We start from the raw sequence: 16,453 nt of genomic DNA on the forward strand, positions 1-16,453 counted from the left end.
TCTACCTTGTAACTTGTATTCACTGATTAATATATATAAGAGTGCTTTTGTTGGAATTGAGTTTGTTACAGCTAAAGTCTTTATCGGCATTAATTAAGTGCCATTAGATGCAATGTCGCTAAAGACTTTAGGGACATATACAAAGAGTGTTAATTGCCGCGAAAAGTATATATTTAGCAGCAATTAAGAATTTATTGTCACTATTGCTCATTTTTGTTGTAGTGGGAAACTCTTAATTGATGATAAGATACGTAGTATTTTAAAAAGTACAGGTAATAATAGTATATATGATAGTGAAGTATGTCTAATTACGTACCAGATTTGCAGCAGCAACACTACCATCAATAAGATTGAACTCAACTTGATTTCCTTTAGCATCATTAGTGACAAAATAATGTGGTGGAAAATATGTTGGAGCTGCAGCCGTGCTGTAGCATATGTCACACATCTTTGCATCCAACTCAGGAGAATTGGCTAACTGTGTATAAGTATAAGTTTGTCTAATTAGATAATTATTTCTAAAATCAGCAAGTCCGTGACATTAGGCTTCATTTATAAAGAGAAAAAGGTATTGAAACAGTTAAAATATAAAGTAAACAGTAAAAAAAATCCACTCCAAAGTACAATCTAGTTATAGTTCTATACCCAATCAGGAAGCATTGACTATAATTAACTCATGGAACTAGTCCAAAATCAATAAAAAATACATTTACCTAAAATCATTATGATGGTGAGAAAAACAATCTTATGTGAAGTATATTCAACTATCTGAATATTTGATTCAATTTTCTTATAGGGCAAATTTTTACATTAACGAGTGGAAAAATTTCAGCATACAAGAAACAATAAGGAAAACAAAAGTTTTATAGCACAAATATTCAAGGAGTCCTTCCACTCTCAAAATGTGAAGGCTTTAGATGCCTAAACAACATAGATTAGCTTGCTTAAAAGAAAAATATGATTAACGACATGCTCTATGTGCTAATAGAAATTTGAGGTACAGACCTGTCTTGCTCCAAATGGAGGTTGTGGTGGAGTCATGGTATCATATTAACCTGTAGCATAAAAAAGTATACAAATCAGAGGACAACAAACTCAACTTCTGATAGGATCATGTGACCTTTTTCATGACTAGTCATTATCTTTGCTGATAGAAGTTCCCAAGGAACAATGGCAAAACTAAACACACATGCTTTCTAGTTGTCAGACAGATGATTGATGATCTAAAAGGCAAATAACAGTTTAGCAGACCAAGTTTACAGTGGCATAAGATAGTTATGCACGTGGTAATATACTTCATATAAATTAGCCACAAAACGGAGCCCTTGGTGTTGATTAGATATCATCGAACAAGGTGGAGGAAACAAAGAAAGCACATGAGCAAGATCTTGTCTTAATTTGGGCGAGAATCTTGTAAGTTAACAAGAAAATTAATCCTATGTTTTTCTTAAAGAAAATTAATCTTATGTTTTATCTTAATTTGGGCAATAATCTTGTCTTCCAGGAACAATCTTGATCAAGAAAATCCTATCCAAACATCACCACTTTTCCAATTTTATATTGCACAAGTAAGACTCAACTCAAACTTACAAATTAATACTCGGTCAATCTCAGAAATTAGAGTCAAATGCAGATATCAATTTTCACTTGATCAAATTGTCCTACGCAAGATAAGAAATGCAAAACCTCTGAGAAAGAAAATCAACCTCAGCCAGAGAGTAAATTAACAAGCTTGGCTAGTAGAAACTCAAAGTTGCATTGAAACTACTCGTATACAATTGCAGATTGTGATCACAAATTTTAAACTCACCAAGATAGAGCAACTAAAACCTTATTCCAAGTTTACAGAGCTGAGTTTGTCAACTTACCAACTAGGAAAAACGTTTATTACATATGTCAAACTGCAGGATTAGAGCAACAACAAATAGCCGACCTCCAGTAGGTGTTATCTGTCATACCAGTTCCACCAGAACTCGAGCTCTAGTAGGTGTACCTTGTTGAATTACATCCAATTACTCAATCTAAGTTCACCATTAATGGTGTTTCACAGATGTGTTATAGAAGAAGAAAGGAGAGATTCTTATTTCATGATACAGAAAAGAGAAATTGACTGACTAATCCAATTACAATGTAACAGTGGTTTTATACACTGTTTTTTTCCTCTAACCGACTAACCACCACTTATTAACAAGTTTCTCTAATTCCTTAACTACCCTTAACTAACTTTGTATACATCATTACGTAATTCCTATCACATTACTCCCCCTCAAGCTGGTGGGTGTAAAAACATTCAACACACCAAGCTTGCCTACCAAACATTCATGTTGTGATCTGGGCAGCCCTTTAGTGAAATAGGTCTGCTAGTTGCTCTTTGGAACTCACATATTCTGTTCTTATCATTCCTGTCTGTATCTTTTGCCTAATAAAATGATAATCAATTTCTATGTGTTTTGTTCTTTCGTGAAATACTGGATTTGCTGCAATTTGTAAGGCTGCTTTACTATCACTGTACACCACAGCTGGTTGTTCAACTTCACTTCCTAGTTCTTTCAACAAAGCAATTATCCACACCAATTCTGAGACTGCATTGGCCATACTCCTGTATTCAGCTTCTGCTGAACTCCTGGAAACTACACTTTGTTTCTTTGACTTCCATGACAATAGTGTCTCACCATGTCTAACTAGAAAGCCTGATACTGATCTTCTTGTGTTTGGACATGCTGCCCAATCAGCATCACAGTACACACTTAGTCTACTTGATCTTTTGCTGCTTAATAATACTCCAAGCCCTGGTTCTCTCTTAATATACTTCATCACCCTCACAGCTGCTTCCCAGTGTGATTTTTTTGGTTGCTGTAAAAACTAAGAGTCTGAACTGAATATGCAATATCTGGTCTGGTCATGGTCAAGTACAACATCTTGCCCACTAACCTTTGGTATTGTTCTCTATCATCAAACAATTCATCATCTAAATCTCCTGTGAGGCAGTCTAATTCTGGGATTGTTAATTTAGCATTTGCTTCAAGTGGAGTCCAGGCTGGCTTAGCATTTCCTAATCCCAAATCTGAAATGATTTCCAAAGCATATTTTCTTTGATTCATTAAGATACCTTTTGCTGATCGACTAAACTCCATCCCCAAAAAGAACTTTAATTCTCCAAGGTCTTTGATCTTAAAAGCTTTGTGTAGAGTAGCTTTTGTGTGTTCAATAAGATCCAAACTACTTCCTGTTACCAACATGTCATCCACATAGATAAGAATCACCACCATATCTAATCCTTGCCTCTTAATGAATAAGGAATGATCTAGACTGCTCTGAATAAAACCAGACTTCAACAATGCATCACTTAGCTTCAAATTCCATTGTCTGCTTGCCTGTTTGAGTCCATAGAGGGATTTGACAAGTCTGCATACTAGACCAGACTTCCCCTGACTTGCAAGGCCCTCAGGTAATTGCATATAGACCTCATCATGAAGATCACCCTGTAAAAATGCATTGTAGACATCTAACTGATGAATAAACCAATTATGCTGAGCAGCCAAAGACAGAACAGTCCTGACAGTAGCTATTTTAACCACAGGGGAAAAAGTTTCATGAAAATCAAGCCCTTCCCTTTGAGTGTAACCTTTTGCTACCAACCTCGCTTTAAACCTCTCAACTTCACCATTAGCCTTCAATTTAACCTTATAAACCCATCTGCATCCAATCGGAACTTTACCTCTTGGGAGAGGAACTAAATCCCAAGTATTATTATCTTGAAGAGCTTGCAATTCAGATGCCATAGCCTCTACCCATCTTGTATCAGTGCTAGCTTCCTGATAGGAAGAGGGTTCAGTGACAGCAGAAAAAACCTGTAGATACTTCTGATAAGATGGAGATAAACGAGAGTAGGAGACTGAGGCTGCTGGGGATACAAAACAGCACTAGCAGAAGGCTTGGAAACATATTCAAATAACCATAAAAGGTTGTTTAGTGAGTCTAGTAGATCTTCTGAGAGGCTGCTCAGGACTAACAAGATGTGGGGACACAAGAACTAGAGGGACAAGAGGTGTTACTTGTGCCATAGGAGAAGGATTAACATGAGAGGTAGGACTAGCAACAAGAAAATCATCATCTGTACATGGATCAAAAGTTGAAGGAGAAGATATGGGATCTTATGATAAGTGACTAAAAGGGAATTGTTCCTCATGAAACACCACATCTCTATTCACAAAAAACTTATGTAGTTGTAGATCAAAACAGATATAGCCTTTGGTAACACTTGAATAACCCATGAATACTGATTTAACTGCTCTGGGTGCAAATTTATCAATCCTTGGTAGTGTGCTTGCAAAACAAAGACAACCAAGTGTCCTCAAATGTTTAAGACAAGGCTTCTGTCCAAAGAAAAGCTCATAGGGTGATTTGCCTGCTAGAGTATGCAAAGGTAATCTGTTAATGATATATGCAGCAGTAAGGACACAATGACCCCAAAATCTGATTGGTATGTGACACTGAAACCTTAAAGCTCTAGCAACCTCAAGTATATGTCTGTGCTTCCTTTCAGCAACCCCATTCTGCTGAGGGGTATGTGCACAAGTCCTATAATGAATAATCCCTAGACTTTTAAATAAGTCTTGCAAGGGAGTATTGATGAATTCACCTCCATTATCTGTTCTTACACCCTTAACGATGGCACTAAATTGAGTAGTAACCATGCTAAAGAAATGTTTAAGAATCACCAACACATCACATTTGAGTTTTAACAAAAATATCCACACAGTTCTGGAGAAATCATCAACAATAGTAAAGAAATATTTGTTTCCATCAAAAGTTGGAGTGTTATAAGGACCCCATACATCCAAATGCAATAAAGCAAAAGCTTCTGTAGTTTTAGTATTACTATTGTCAAAAGGAAGTCTGGTATGTCTGGCTAAGGGGCAAATCTCACAATGACTCAGAACTGATTTACATGTGTTATAGAATGTATATAGACTTAATCTTAGTAATATACATAGTTATATATAGGTAGCAGATTTATAGGGATCACTCTTTATTTCTTTCCTTAGTTAGCACCTTATATATTGTATTTATTCACTGTTCACCTACTGGAATAAGAGAAGATCTACCATTCAATTACATGGTATCAGAGCCAATAGGCTCGTGTCGTTTTGGCTGTGTTACAGAAGAAGTTTGGATTTCTATTCCATTGATTTAAAGTGGTCAGTCATCACCACCACAGAAGGAGGCGGAGTATATTTTCCAGCCAAACCAGTCTTCACTGGCATCTGGTTGTGAAGCGAGTGGCTGTCACGCACTGGTCATACAGTCTTTTGTTCATCACGAGCCGGCACGTGAAGGTGCGTGTCTGGCTGAATTGATTGGGTTTTAATTTACGGCATCGACACGTATTTCTAGTGAATCTCAGGTCTATTCTGGTGTTAAAATAGATCTGGAAAGTCTGTTCGGTCACTTCTCAGGTCTGTTTTGGTGTTAAAATACGATCTGGAAAAGTTTGTTCGTCACTTCCTGGTTCATTTCTATTCTGCTACACTGAATCTGGTCTGTACTTTGTGGTTCTGTGGCTGCTAGCTTCTACTTCAGATCAGATAATTGGTGTTGTTTGGTCATAAGCTGCGGTTCAGGTTTTCTTTCTCTGAACTACTTGCTTGGGTATTTAATTGTTCATTACTTGCTCTTGTCTACTGGTAAAGTACTCAGATTCTTCATTTTGGGTGAACAATTGGTTTCTTAGTTGATAAAATCATTTTTTAGAATTTGTTCATCAATATTTGTGGGGTCACGTACATGCTTCTGGTTATATTTTCTGTTGATAAGTTCTTGTGCTGCTAAAAATATTTGGAGAGAATGACTGAAATTGTGGCTCCTATGTCTTCGGATAAAAGAACTTTGGTTTCGGCGGAAGAGTTTGCAAAATTCTCACAACATCAAAAATTACAAAAAGAATCTATTTCAGTTACTACCCTTGTTGAGTCAAGGAAAACATGTCTTATATCCTCTTCAAATAAATGGGTGATCGATTCAGGTGCCACAGATCACATGACAGGTAATCTTAATATATATTCTAGCTTTCGATCACATGGAGCACTCTCTCCTGTGACGGTTGCTGATGGTTCAATCTGTAATACTATAGGATCTGGGACTGTAAAACCAACTTCTTCCATTACCTTGTCATCTGTATTAGGTCTACCAAAGTTAGCCTTTAATTTGATGTCTGTTAGTAAGCTTACCAGAGACCTAAACTGTTATATCTCTTTCTTTCCCGATCATTGTTTGTTTCGTGATCTGAAGACAAATAAAGTTATTGGTAAAGGACATGTATCCGATAGTCTCTACATTCTTGATGAATATTGGGAGCCTCGATTTGCTGCCTACTCTTGTGTCGTGTCTCTATTTGAGGCACATTGTCGATTAGGACATCCTTCTTTGCCTATGTTGAAGAAGCTTTTTTCCTCAGTTTCAGAATATTCCTTCACTAGATTGTGAGTCGTGTCAATTTGCCAAACACTATCGTAGCTCAACAAAACCAAGGGTTAATAAGCGGGTGGAGTCAATTTTTGAGTTAGTTCATTCAGATGTTTGGGGACCATGTCCTGTTGTTTCCAAAACCAGACATAAGTATTTTGTCACATTTGTGGATGATTTCTCTCAAATGACTTGGATTTATTTTATGAAGAGTCGTTCTGAAGTGTTTACTCACTTTTGTGCTTTTTGAGCTGAAGTCAAAACTCAGTTCAATATGTCAGTGCGTATTCTAAGGAGTGATAATGCTAAAGAATACATGTCAGAATCATTTCAGTCGTATATGAGGCAACATGGGATTCTCCACCAGTCATCTTGTGTTGATACGCCTTCTCAGAATGGAGTTGCTGAAAGAAAAAATAGGCATCTACTTGAGACAGCTCGGGCACTATTGTTTCAAACAAAGGTTCCTAAACAGTCTTGGGCCGATGCAATCTCTACAGCTTCTTTCCTGATTAATCGCATGCCATCTACTGTGCTTGTATGTAATGTACCCTATAACATTCTTTTTCCAAATAAGTCCCTATTTCCAGTGGAACCTAAGGTATTTGGAAGCGTTTGTTATGTTAGAGATGTTCGACCATCAGTTACCAAGTTGGATCCCAAGGCCTTGAAGTATGTTTTCTTGGGATATTCTCGCCTTCAGAAAGGATATCGTTGTTACTCTACTGAACTTGGAAAATATTTGGTATCAACTGATGTAGCCTTTTCGAAGGCTACACCATTCTTCTATGCACCTCCCATTTCTACGGGTCAGGGGGAAGAAGATGAGTGGTTAGTGTACCAAGTTACCAGGGCCATACCAGAACGATCAAATGATGTTTCTCATACATCGCCTGATTCTTCAATTGAGCACCAATCTACTATTGTGCCTCCTGGATGGTATGATGCGATGCTTGAGGAAATACATGCCTTAGAGGAAAATCACACGTGGGATTTGGTGGATTTACCTAGCACGAAGAAACCAGTGGGATGTAAGTGGGTGTTCACAGTTAAAGTTAATCCAGATGGTTCTGTGGCAAGACTTAAGGCTAGGCTTGTGGCTAAAGGGTATGCTCAAACTTATGGAGTGGATTATTCAGACACTTTCTCTCCGGTTGCGAAACTTACTTCTGTCCGCTTGTTCATTTCTCTAGCTGCTTCTGCGAATTGGCCTTTACATCAGTTGGATATCAAAAATGCATTCCTTCATGGTGATCTTCAAGAGGAAGTATATATGGAGCAACCACCTGGTTTTGTTGCTCAGGGGGAGTATGGGCGAGTCTGTTATTTGAAGAAGTCCTTGTATGGCTTGAAACAGAGTCCCCGAGCTTGGTTTGGGAAGTTTAGTGAGGTAGTCCTGGAGTTTGGGATGAAAATGAGCAAATGTGATCACTCAGTCTTCTATCGACAATCAACAGTTGGCACTATCCAGCTAGTACTGTATGTTGATGACATTGTCATCACAGGAAGTGATTATGCAGGGATCTCTTCCCTCAAATCCTTCCTGCATACTAGGTTTCATACGAAAGATTTGGATCAGTTGAAGTACTTTTTGGGTATAGAGGTAAATATAAACAAGAAGAGAATTCTTTTGTCTCAGAGAAAGTATACTCTTGATCTTCTTGCAGACACTGGAAAGTTGGCAGCTAAACCTTGCAGTACTCCAATGGTTCCCAATGTGCAACTTATGAAAGATGACGGCGACCCCTTTGATGATCCTGAGAGATACAGGAGGTTAGTTGGAAAGTTAAACTACCTTGTTGTGACTCGTCCAGACATTGCTTTTGCCGTAAGTGTTGTTAGCCAGTTCATGTCCTCACCTACAGTCAAACACTGGGCAGCTTTGGAACATATTTTATGTTACTTGAAAGGAGCCCCGGGTCTTAGGATATTATATAGCAATCACAGTTATACTCGTGTTGAGTGTTTTGCAGATGCTGACTATGCTGGATCCAAAATTGATAGGAGATCGACTACAGGCTATTGTGTCTTTGTTGGAGGGAACCTAGTGTCATAGAGGAGTAAGAAGCAAAGTGTTGTATCTCGATCCAGTGCAGAATCTGAATATAGAGCTATGTCACAGTCTACATGTGAGATTATGTGGATATATCATCTTCTAACTGAAATTGGGTTGGAATATCATACACCAGCAAAACTTTGGTATGATAATCAAGCTGCCTTGCATATTGCCTCAATTCCGGTGTATCATGAAAGAACTAAACACATTGAGGTTGACTGTCATTTTATTCGTGAGAAGATTCAGGAAAACTTGATTTCCATCGGCTACGTGAAGACAGGAAAGCAAGTAGCTGATTTGCTCACAAAGGCGTTGAATGGAACTCGAGTTGATTATCTTTGTAACAAGCTGGGCATGATCAACATATATGCTCCAGCTTGAGGGGAAGTGTTATAGAATGTATATAGACTTAATCTTAGTAATATACATAGCTATATATAGGCAGCAGATTTATAGGGATCACTGCAGATCTGTAGGAATCACTCTTTATTTCTTTCCTTAGTTAGCACCTTATGTATTGTATTTATTCACTGTTCACCTACTGGAATAAGAGAAGATCTACCATTTAATTACAACATGCATCAATAGTGTAGCCTAACATATCCTTTATTGACCCTACTGAAGCATGGGCTAGTCTTCTATGCCAAAGCATAATATCCTTGTTGACATCACTTGCAGCAAAACCTTTAATAGGAGCATGAGTGTTGTGTTTGGGACCTCACTGAATCAAGAAATAGAGGCCATCCTTCTCCTTACCAATCCCTTTCAATTTCCCACTGGAAGGTCCTGGAATACACAAAATCCAGGATAAAATGATACATAACAATTGAGTTCCTTGGTAACCTTTGTTATGGACAAAAGATTATAATGAAACTGAGGCACAAACAGAACATCATGTAATTCTCTTGTGTCCATGACATTGCAGCTACCAGTATGAGTAACAAAAGTCACTCCTCCATTAGGTAAATGTACCTTCCTGTTCTGATCAGGTTTAACCTCTTTCACATCATATAAGACATCTAAACTAGAAACCATGTGGTTAGTGGCACCACTATCAATTATCCATTCTAAGTCTGCAAACTTAGATTCAAGAGTATGAGCCATACCTGCCATGTTAGCCATCACATTAGCAGTAGAAATGTCTCCATCTAGCATATGTTGAATGTGCCCATGTTGATCACTAGTTAATGAAGGTGCTATTGGTACATCTCTGGGCAAGTCTCTCATGCTTGTGTGCAGTGAGGATGAATGATCAGCCTGAACATTATGAGCATTGTAAGCAGTATTTCCTGTGCCCTTCTTTTTGAATTTCCAATCAGGTGGATAACCATGCAATCGAAAACAATTATCTTCTACATGTCCTTGTATCTTACAATAATCACATTTTAGTTCCCAGTTTTTCTTCCCCTTATGATACTGGTTTGAACTAGTCTGTGAAGTGCTTGAGCTAGTCTGTGAAGTATTTTCTTTATTATAGTGTTGTGAGCTAGATCCCTTATTGTAAGGATAAAGGTCCTCTTCCTGTCACCTGACCACCAAAATCAGTAGTGTTGTTTATCATCCCCTTCCCTACCATGAGAGCAGCTAAATCTGTGCCTTCACCATTCATTGAGGAAGAAGCAATTGATCTCTGACTCTCCCTCTCAACAAGCATAGCATATGCTTTGTTGATATTAGGGGTAGGCTCAACCATCAATATTTGACTATGTGACTGATCATATGTATCGTTTAAGCCCATTAAAAATTGCATTAGTTTTTGTCTCTCCAAATGAGCAGAAAATCCTTAGACAGGGGACAATGACAGGATGGAGGCACAATACTCGCAAATTCATCCCATAAGTTCCTTAGTTTAGAAAAATAACTAGGAATACTATCAGTACCTTGGACTGTAGTAGCAAAGGCTTTATGCAGTCGATAGATCCGTGAAGCATTCACCTTATCAAAACGCTCTCGAAGATCTTCCCAAACTGCTTGTGCACTCGTTGCATAAACGATACCTGTGTGCAAATCCTGAGTTACTGAACTCATAATCCAGCGCTGAACAATTGCGTTGCATCTATCCCATTGATGCCCTAACTCATCTCCAAAACCCTCTTTCTTCCAGCTGCCATCAACGATACCCAGCTTGTTCTTTCCAAGCAATTGAATACGCATGGCCCTGCTCCAAATAGAGTAATTGTCGGATCCCGTTAGCTGCATCGGAATAATAGAAACACCAGTAGTATCGGAAGGATGTAAACTCAAAGCATGACTGTGATTGAATTTAGTATTCGCCATTGATGAAGCTCAACTAAGCTCGAATCTAAAAAAAACTTCAATAGAACTCACAAACGTGAGTAAAAGGCTTTGATACCATGTTGAATTACATCCAATTACTCAATCTAAGTTCACCATTAATGGTGTTTCACAGATGTGTTATAGAAGAAGAAAGGAGAGATTCTTATTTCATGATACAGAAAAGAGAAATTGACTGACTAATCCAATTACAATGTAACAGTGGTTTTATACACTATTTTTTTCCTCTAACCGACTAACCACTTATTAACAAGTTTCTATAATTCCTTAACTACCCTTAACTAACTTTGTATACATCATTACGTAAATCCTATCACATTATACCTGTCATACCAATTCCACCAAAACTCTTTAGGATAAATGAATAAGAACATGGATTATCTTCCAGATGTTCTCATGGACAATAACATACATGCTACCAACATCAAAATGTTAGATACTCCTTAGAAGCTATTGATGCTTACAACACACAAATAAAGTAGCCTAAAAGTGCAAATTATAGAAGAATTTTGAATCGAAAAGATGAAAGGTTAAATTTTCAACCTGTGTTAGATTGGAAATTGACGGTGTGTTCAAAATTAGGGCTTGAAGAAAACAACGACTCAAATTCGATTCGAGCGAGGACTTGAATACATAAATACGATTAGATCGATCAGAGAAAACAAAGACATACTGAAATTGTAAAATGGCTCAAGCTTTATTTCTAACAACTTAGTTTTCTCATGAGACGATTGCACGTGCTAAAATTGCTCCGAATATTGCAAACCACGAATAAAAATATCATAACTTAATTTCCAAAAATAAGGAAATTCAAATAGTAACCGGTGAAGGAGGAAGAATACCAACATAGTAATAGTGTTGATTGGTAGCGGAGGTGGATTTGGAGGTCCAGATAGCGATGGTGGATACGGTGGTTTTGGTGGCCGTGGAGAATACGAGACTCCAGTGGCGATGAATACGAGGGCTTAAGTGGCGGTGAATACGGTGGCTACGATGGCTCTAAAGGCGGTGACTCTGGAGGAGGAAGGCAACGGATCTAATGGCCAGCGTTTTTATTGCTTTGAGGAAATAAGTAAAATATCAAAATTGAATTTAGTTATTGACTTTTAGTGGCAACTGTCTATTATTTCCACTGAAACGAGAACTTTTTTTACGGTGAATGTACATTTGCCGCTATATCTCATTTCAAAGAGTAAATTAGGGGTAATTATTTTATTGCCACTAAAAATACATTTTGGTGTAGTGTAGGGAGTTCCCATAAACTACAAACAAAAGTCTATCAACTAAACAAATGCGGAAGTAACACCTAGAACCTGAAAGTCAATGTACCAAAACATCTAAGGTTTAACAAGTCTAAACAAGAAGGGATGCAACCCCAATCTAATGAACTAATCAACTAACTAGAACATAGTCTAAGTCCGGAAATGGTGGACATAGACGAAAGAGAACCCATGGCATCCCGAAAGAATTGGCTCACCCTTGAATTCGAACGATCACTGATCTCCTAAGCGAGATCTGTCAGTAGCAGCTTAAAGATGCCCTATACTCAACAAAAATAAGAGCAAGTGCAGTATCAGTACACAACCATAGTGTACTGGTAGGATCACGCGGCTATCCCACTAAGTGTCACATAACCAAGTCAAGACAACATTATAATCATATGCATATATATCAACATATACAATATTAACAACATTTATGAACAACGAACAACGTCACATTTTATATCAAATCATTGGTCCTCTCATGGAACCCAAACCTAAACAGTTAACATACCGGAACGTGGTATCCAATCCCATAATTATATCGGAACGTGGCAACCGATCCCATAGTTATGCCGGAACGTGGCAACCGATCCAAGTTAGTTATGCCGAAACGTGGCAACTGATCCATTCAACACACCACAATCACAATCACAAGTACATCATCAAGATCATACATTTAGGTCATGATTTCATGGCAATCATCATTCATCTCTCTCGTTTGCAACAAGTGTGATCAACATTGCAACATTCATACATATACAAGTATCATAATGAAGCAAGAACAAACATACATCACACTATCGTAGAATCACAACTATCACCTACCTCGAAACAAGCTTGAAACCCTAAGAAACTTGATCATTCCCTTTTCGGATTCGTTCCGCTTGTTCTTGGTCTACAAATAATCAATATAATACAGGAATCAATAAACAATCACTAATTACCCGAATTACTAACAATTCTATGAACCCTAGATCAAACTCATGATCCCAATTATCCAAATTAGAGTTGTTTTCACCATAGAATCTATAACAAAACCTTCCCCCATCATTATTCACTCATTCTATTACGTTCTACGGATCGAAAAACAGATTCGGGGAGTGAAAAACTTACATTTAGCCTCAAGAATGGTGAAAAACGAGTAGGAGTCGCCTAGGGTTCGTTCCTTAGCTCTAAAAGTCAAAAAATGCATACTAAGGTTGTTTAGGGATTTATTAACAACCTTAAGTCGCGTTGATCCCGCCACAACGGCCATCATCCCGCTGTAGCGGCCCCCAGAGGGGCACAATCCAGCGCTAAAGCGGCTAGAACGAAATAGAGAGCTATTTAAAGAATTCCAAAATCCCCATTTCACAACACACCTCTAAACACCGATGCTCAGAAAATACCTCTTATGCTAAGATCGATTTTGGGAGTTCCTCGCCCGAATTCAATTCCGTAAAGTCGTACGGATTTCTTAACGAGTTATCTAACCACTCATGCAATCAAAATCATAAATGATTCACCCGATTGTTACCAGATTTCCCTACACCTCAAAGACTCCGATTTCGTTCAAATCTGGATTAGGTTAGGAAAATCCAAATAATACGAAAAAGTTTTTCGCCCCCAAATTTTCCCCCGTTGGCTTTTCTATAACGACGGGAACAAGTCGTTACCCGAGCTACATATTATGTATCCGATTTATTTTATAATGTATCTGAGCTAGCTTTTAATGTATCCGAGCTACATATTATGTATCCGATTTATTTTACTTTTTCAGATATTAATATAATGACAAACTAAATAGGGATAGATTGCATTCCTAAAATTTATACTAATAATATCTTATCGTATTTTTTAAAATCTTTGAGAGGTAAGCAGTATGTACAAGGATACAATAGTTTGGGTAGGAGTTAGGGCGTTGGTAACATTTATTTACACAAAGATTTTGCTTTTTTCTGAGTCAATGAAGTGCATGTCATATTAAAATATACGTATCCCAAATAGCCACATAATTGAATATTGAAAGAATCCAAACTTTGTCATAAACCTATCGTGATGGTAAAATCAAATTTTTTATTTAAAAATATTATAATTTTAACCGACATGAAAATATTAGAGAAATTTAATATTTAATATATAATAATTTTTCATCAAAGAAAATTTGATGAACCCCTTAATCTCATTGGACTCTTGTCCCTTATTATCAAATGCAAACAACCTGCACAAGAAATACACAAAAATGAAACATGAAAATTCTAGAAATATTTAAACAAAAAAGAGTCAAAATTGAGCATCTTGATACTCAAATGTCAATTGCATGTTTTTATTTATTTACACAGATTTTTCTTTTTTCTGAGTCAATGAAATGCGTATCATATTAAAAGATACACATATATATCCTAAATATCCACATAATTGAATGTTAAATAAATTCAAACCTTGTTATAAACCTTTTGTAATAGTAAAATCAAATTCTTTATTAAAAAAATTAAAATATAAAAAAATAATCACACGTAAAATTATAAGAGACATTCAATATTTAATATATACTCCCTCTGTCCCTAATTACTTGTCCACTTTTGAATTGACACACTATTGAGATAAACATGTGGTTATCTATTTGTTAGTATTTCAAGTTTAAATTTTGAATTAGTTTGAATAAGTCAACTAATCTTTTAGATAAGATTAAGTTGTTAGATTAATTGCTTAAAGCTAGTCGAGTTAGTTCCTTTAAGTTAGTCAAGTTAGTTGCATTTACTTGTATTTAAGCAGATGTAAGCAATGAATAAAATCATTCAAGTTTTCTTTTAATTCTCAATCTCTTTATGGTATCAGAGCTTCTCTAAACTCTCACGAGTCTGATCCATTTTTTTTCACTAAGCTATACTATGTGTCCACCTGCTACCACCGGCAATAATAGCACTACAGATCTTCCTATCCCTCAATTGATTCAATTTAATCCCGCTGCCCAATTACCTATCAAACTGCAAGGTAATCTTAACTTTGCAACATGGAAAGCACAATTGGTGATGCTTCTCAACGGACACAAACTCATTGGGCACCTCACTGGAGCAAAACCTGCTCTGCCATCCACCATCACTCATAATGATACCACTATCGAAAATCCTGAATTTGAAATGTGGTTCTGCCAGGATCAACTGATCCAACAGGCAATGATGGCATCAGTCGATCCTACCATTGCTCCCACGATTGCAACGGCTTCCTCGGCTAAACTGGCCTGGGAACTCCTTCATACGGCGTATGCCAACAGGAGTCACACTCACATCTTCAGCCTGCGAGATCAGTTGCAAAATTTGAAAAAGGCCAACAGGTCTGTTGCTAATTACTTACAAGAAATTAGATCAATTGCTGATGCTTTCAAAGTAGCTGGTTCACCAGTAGCTGATGAAGAACTCGCTGTCAAGATCTTGAGTGGCTTGGGTCCTGAGTATCGTGAGATCTCTGCCGCCATAAAAGCACGAGATACAGCCTTAAGCTTTGAGGAACTATTCCACAAACTCACGGACCAGGAACTCTTCCCTGAAACACCAAGATCTTGAAAAATCGTCCTCAACCATCACTGCTGCAGTTGCACAAAGGACCAACTTTCAACCTCAACAATACAGGAACAATCGTCGCTTCTCCAACCAATCATGGAAATCATCAGGTCAACGACAAGAGTCCACTGACAACCCACAAAGTGGCAAACAACCAAGGCAAGCTGTGAAATGTTAATTGTGCCAAAATATTGGTCACACGGCTGATGTGTGTCGCTCAAAGTCACATAATCACTTTGAAGCAAAGGTTAATTTTGTGTCGAATCATCACCCAGATGAAAATCCTTGGATTCTTGATTCTGGAGCAACACATCATGTAACGACAGATTCTGACAATCTTGACGAATACACTGGCAATGAGAAAGTGTCCATGGGTGACGGTAAAACTATTCCTATTACTCATACTGGTTTAACTCAAATAAAAGCTTCTAATGCTAATTTCATTCTTTCTGACACTCTTTGTGCTCCTTCTATAAAAAAGAATCTCATTTCAGTTGCCAAGTTTTGTAGTGACAATCTAACCTCTGTTGAATTTTTTCCATACTCTTTTCATGTGAAGGACCTCAAAACTCGGAGACTACTGGTACGAGGCCGGAACAAAAATGGACTTTATGAGTGGCCACATATGCGTCATAATCTTCCCTCCATCAATTTCACCTCCATCAAAGTCTCTCGACAACTGTGGCATCGTCGCCTTGGTCATCCTCATTTGAAAATTCTAGATTTTGTCCTAAATAAATTTTCACCTCCTACTTCTAGCAAAGAAAAGTTTGAGTTTTGTAATTCTTGTTTATCCAATAAAGCTCATCGTTTGCCATTTCAACAACTCACTT

The 16,453-nt window shown here is 37.5% G+C and overlaps 1 protein-coding gene across 1 annotated transcript; it reads left to right on the forward strand.

The window, feature by feature from the left end:
* Positions 1 to 14,951: 14,951 nt before the first annotated feature.
* LOC107058515 (uncharacterized) lies at positions 14,952 to 15,623 on the forward strand. Its single transcript, XM_015304320.1, has one exon. It carries the CDS (start codon positions 14,952 to 14,954, stop codon positions 15,621 to 15,623), a length of 672 nt encoding a protein of 223 aa, XP_015159806.1.
* Positions 15,624 to 16,453: the final 830 nt, after the last annotated feature.

Source organism: Solanum tuberosum, unplaced genomic scaffold (assembly GCF_000226075.1).
Source record: "Solanum tuberosum cultivar DM 1-3 516 R44 unplaced genomic scaffold, SolTub_3.0 scf00514, whole genome shotgun sequence".
NCBI classification, from domain to species: domain Eukaryota; kingdom Viridiplantae; phylum Streptophyta; class Magnoliopsida; order Solanales; family Solanaceae; genus Solanum; species Solanum tuberosum.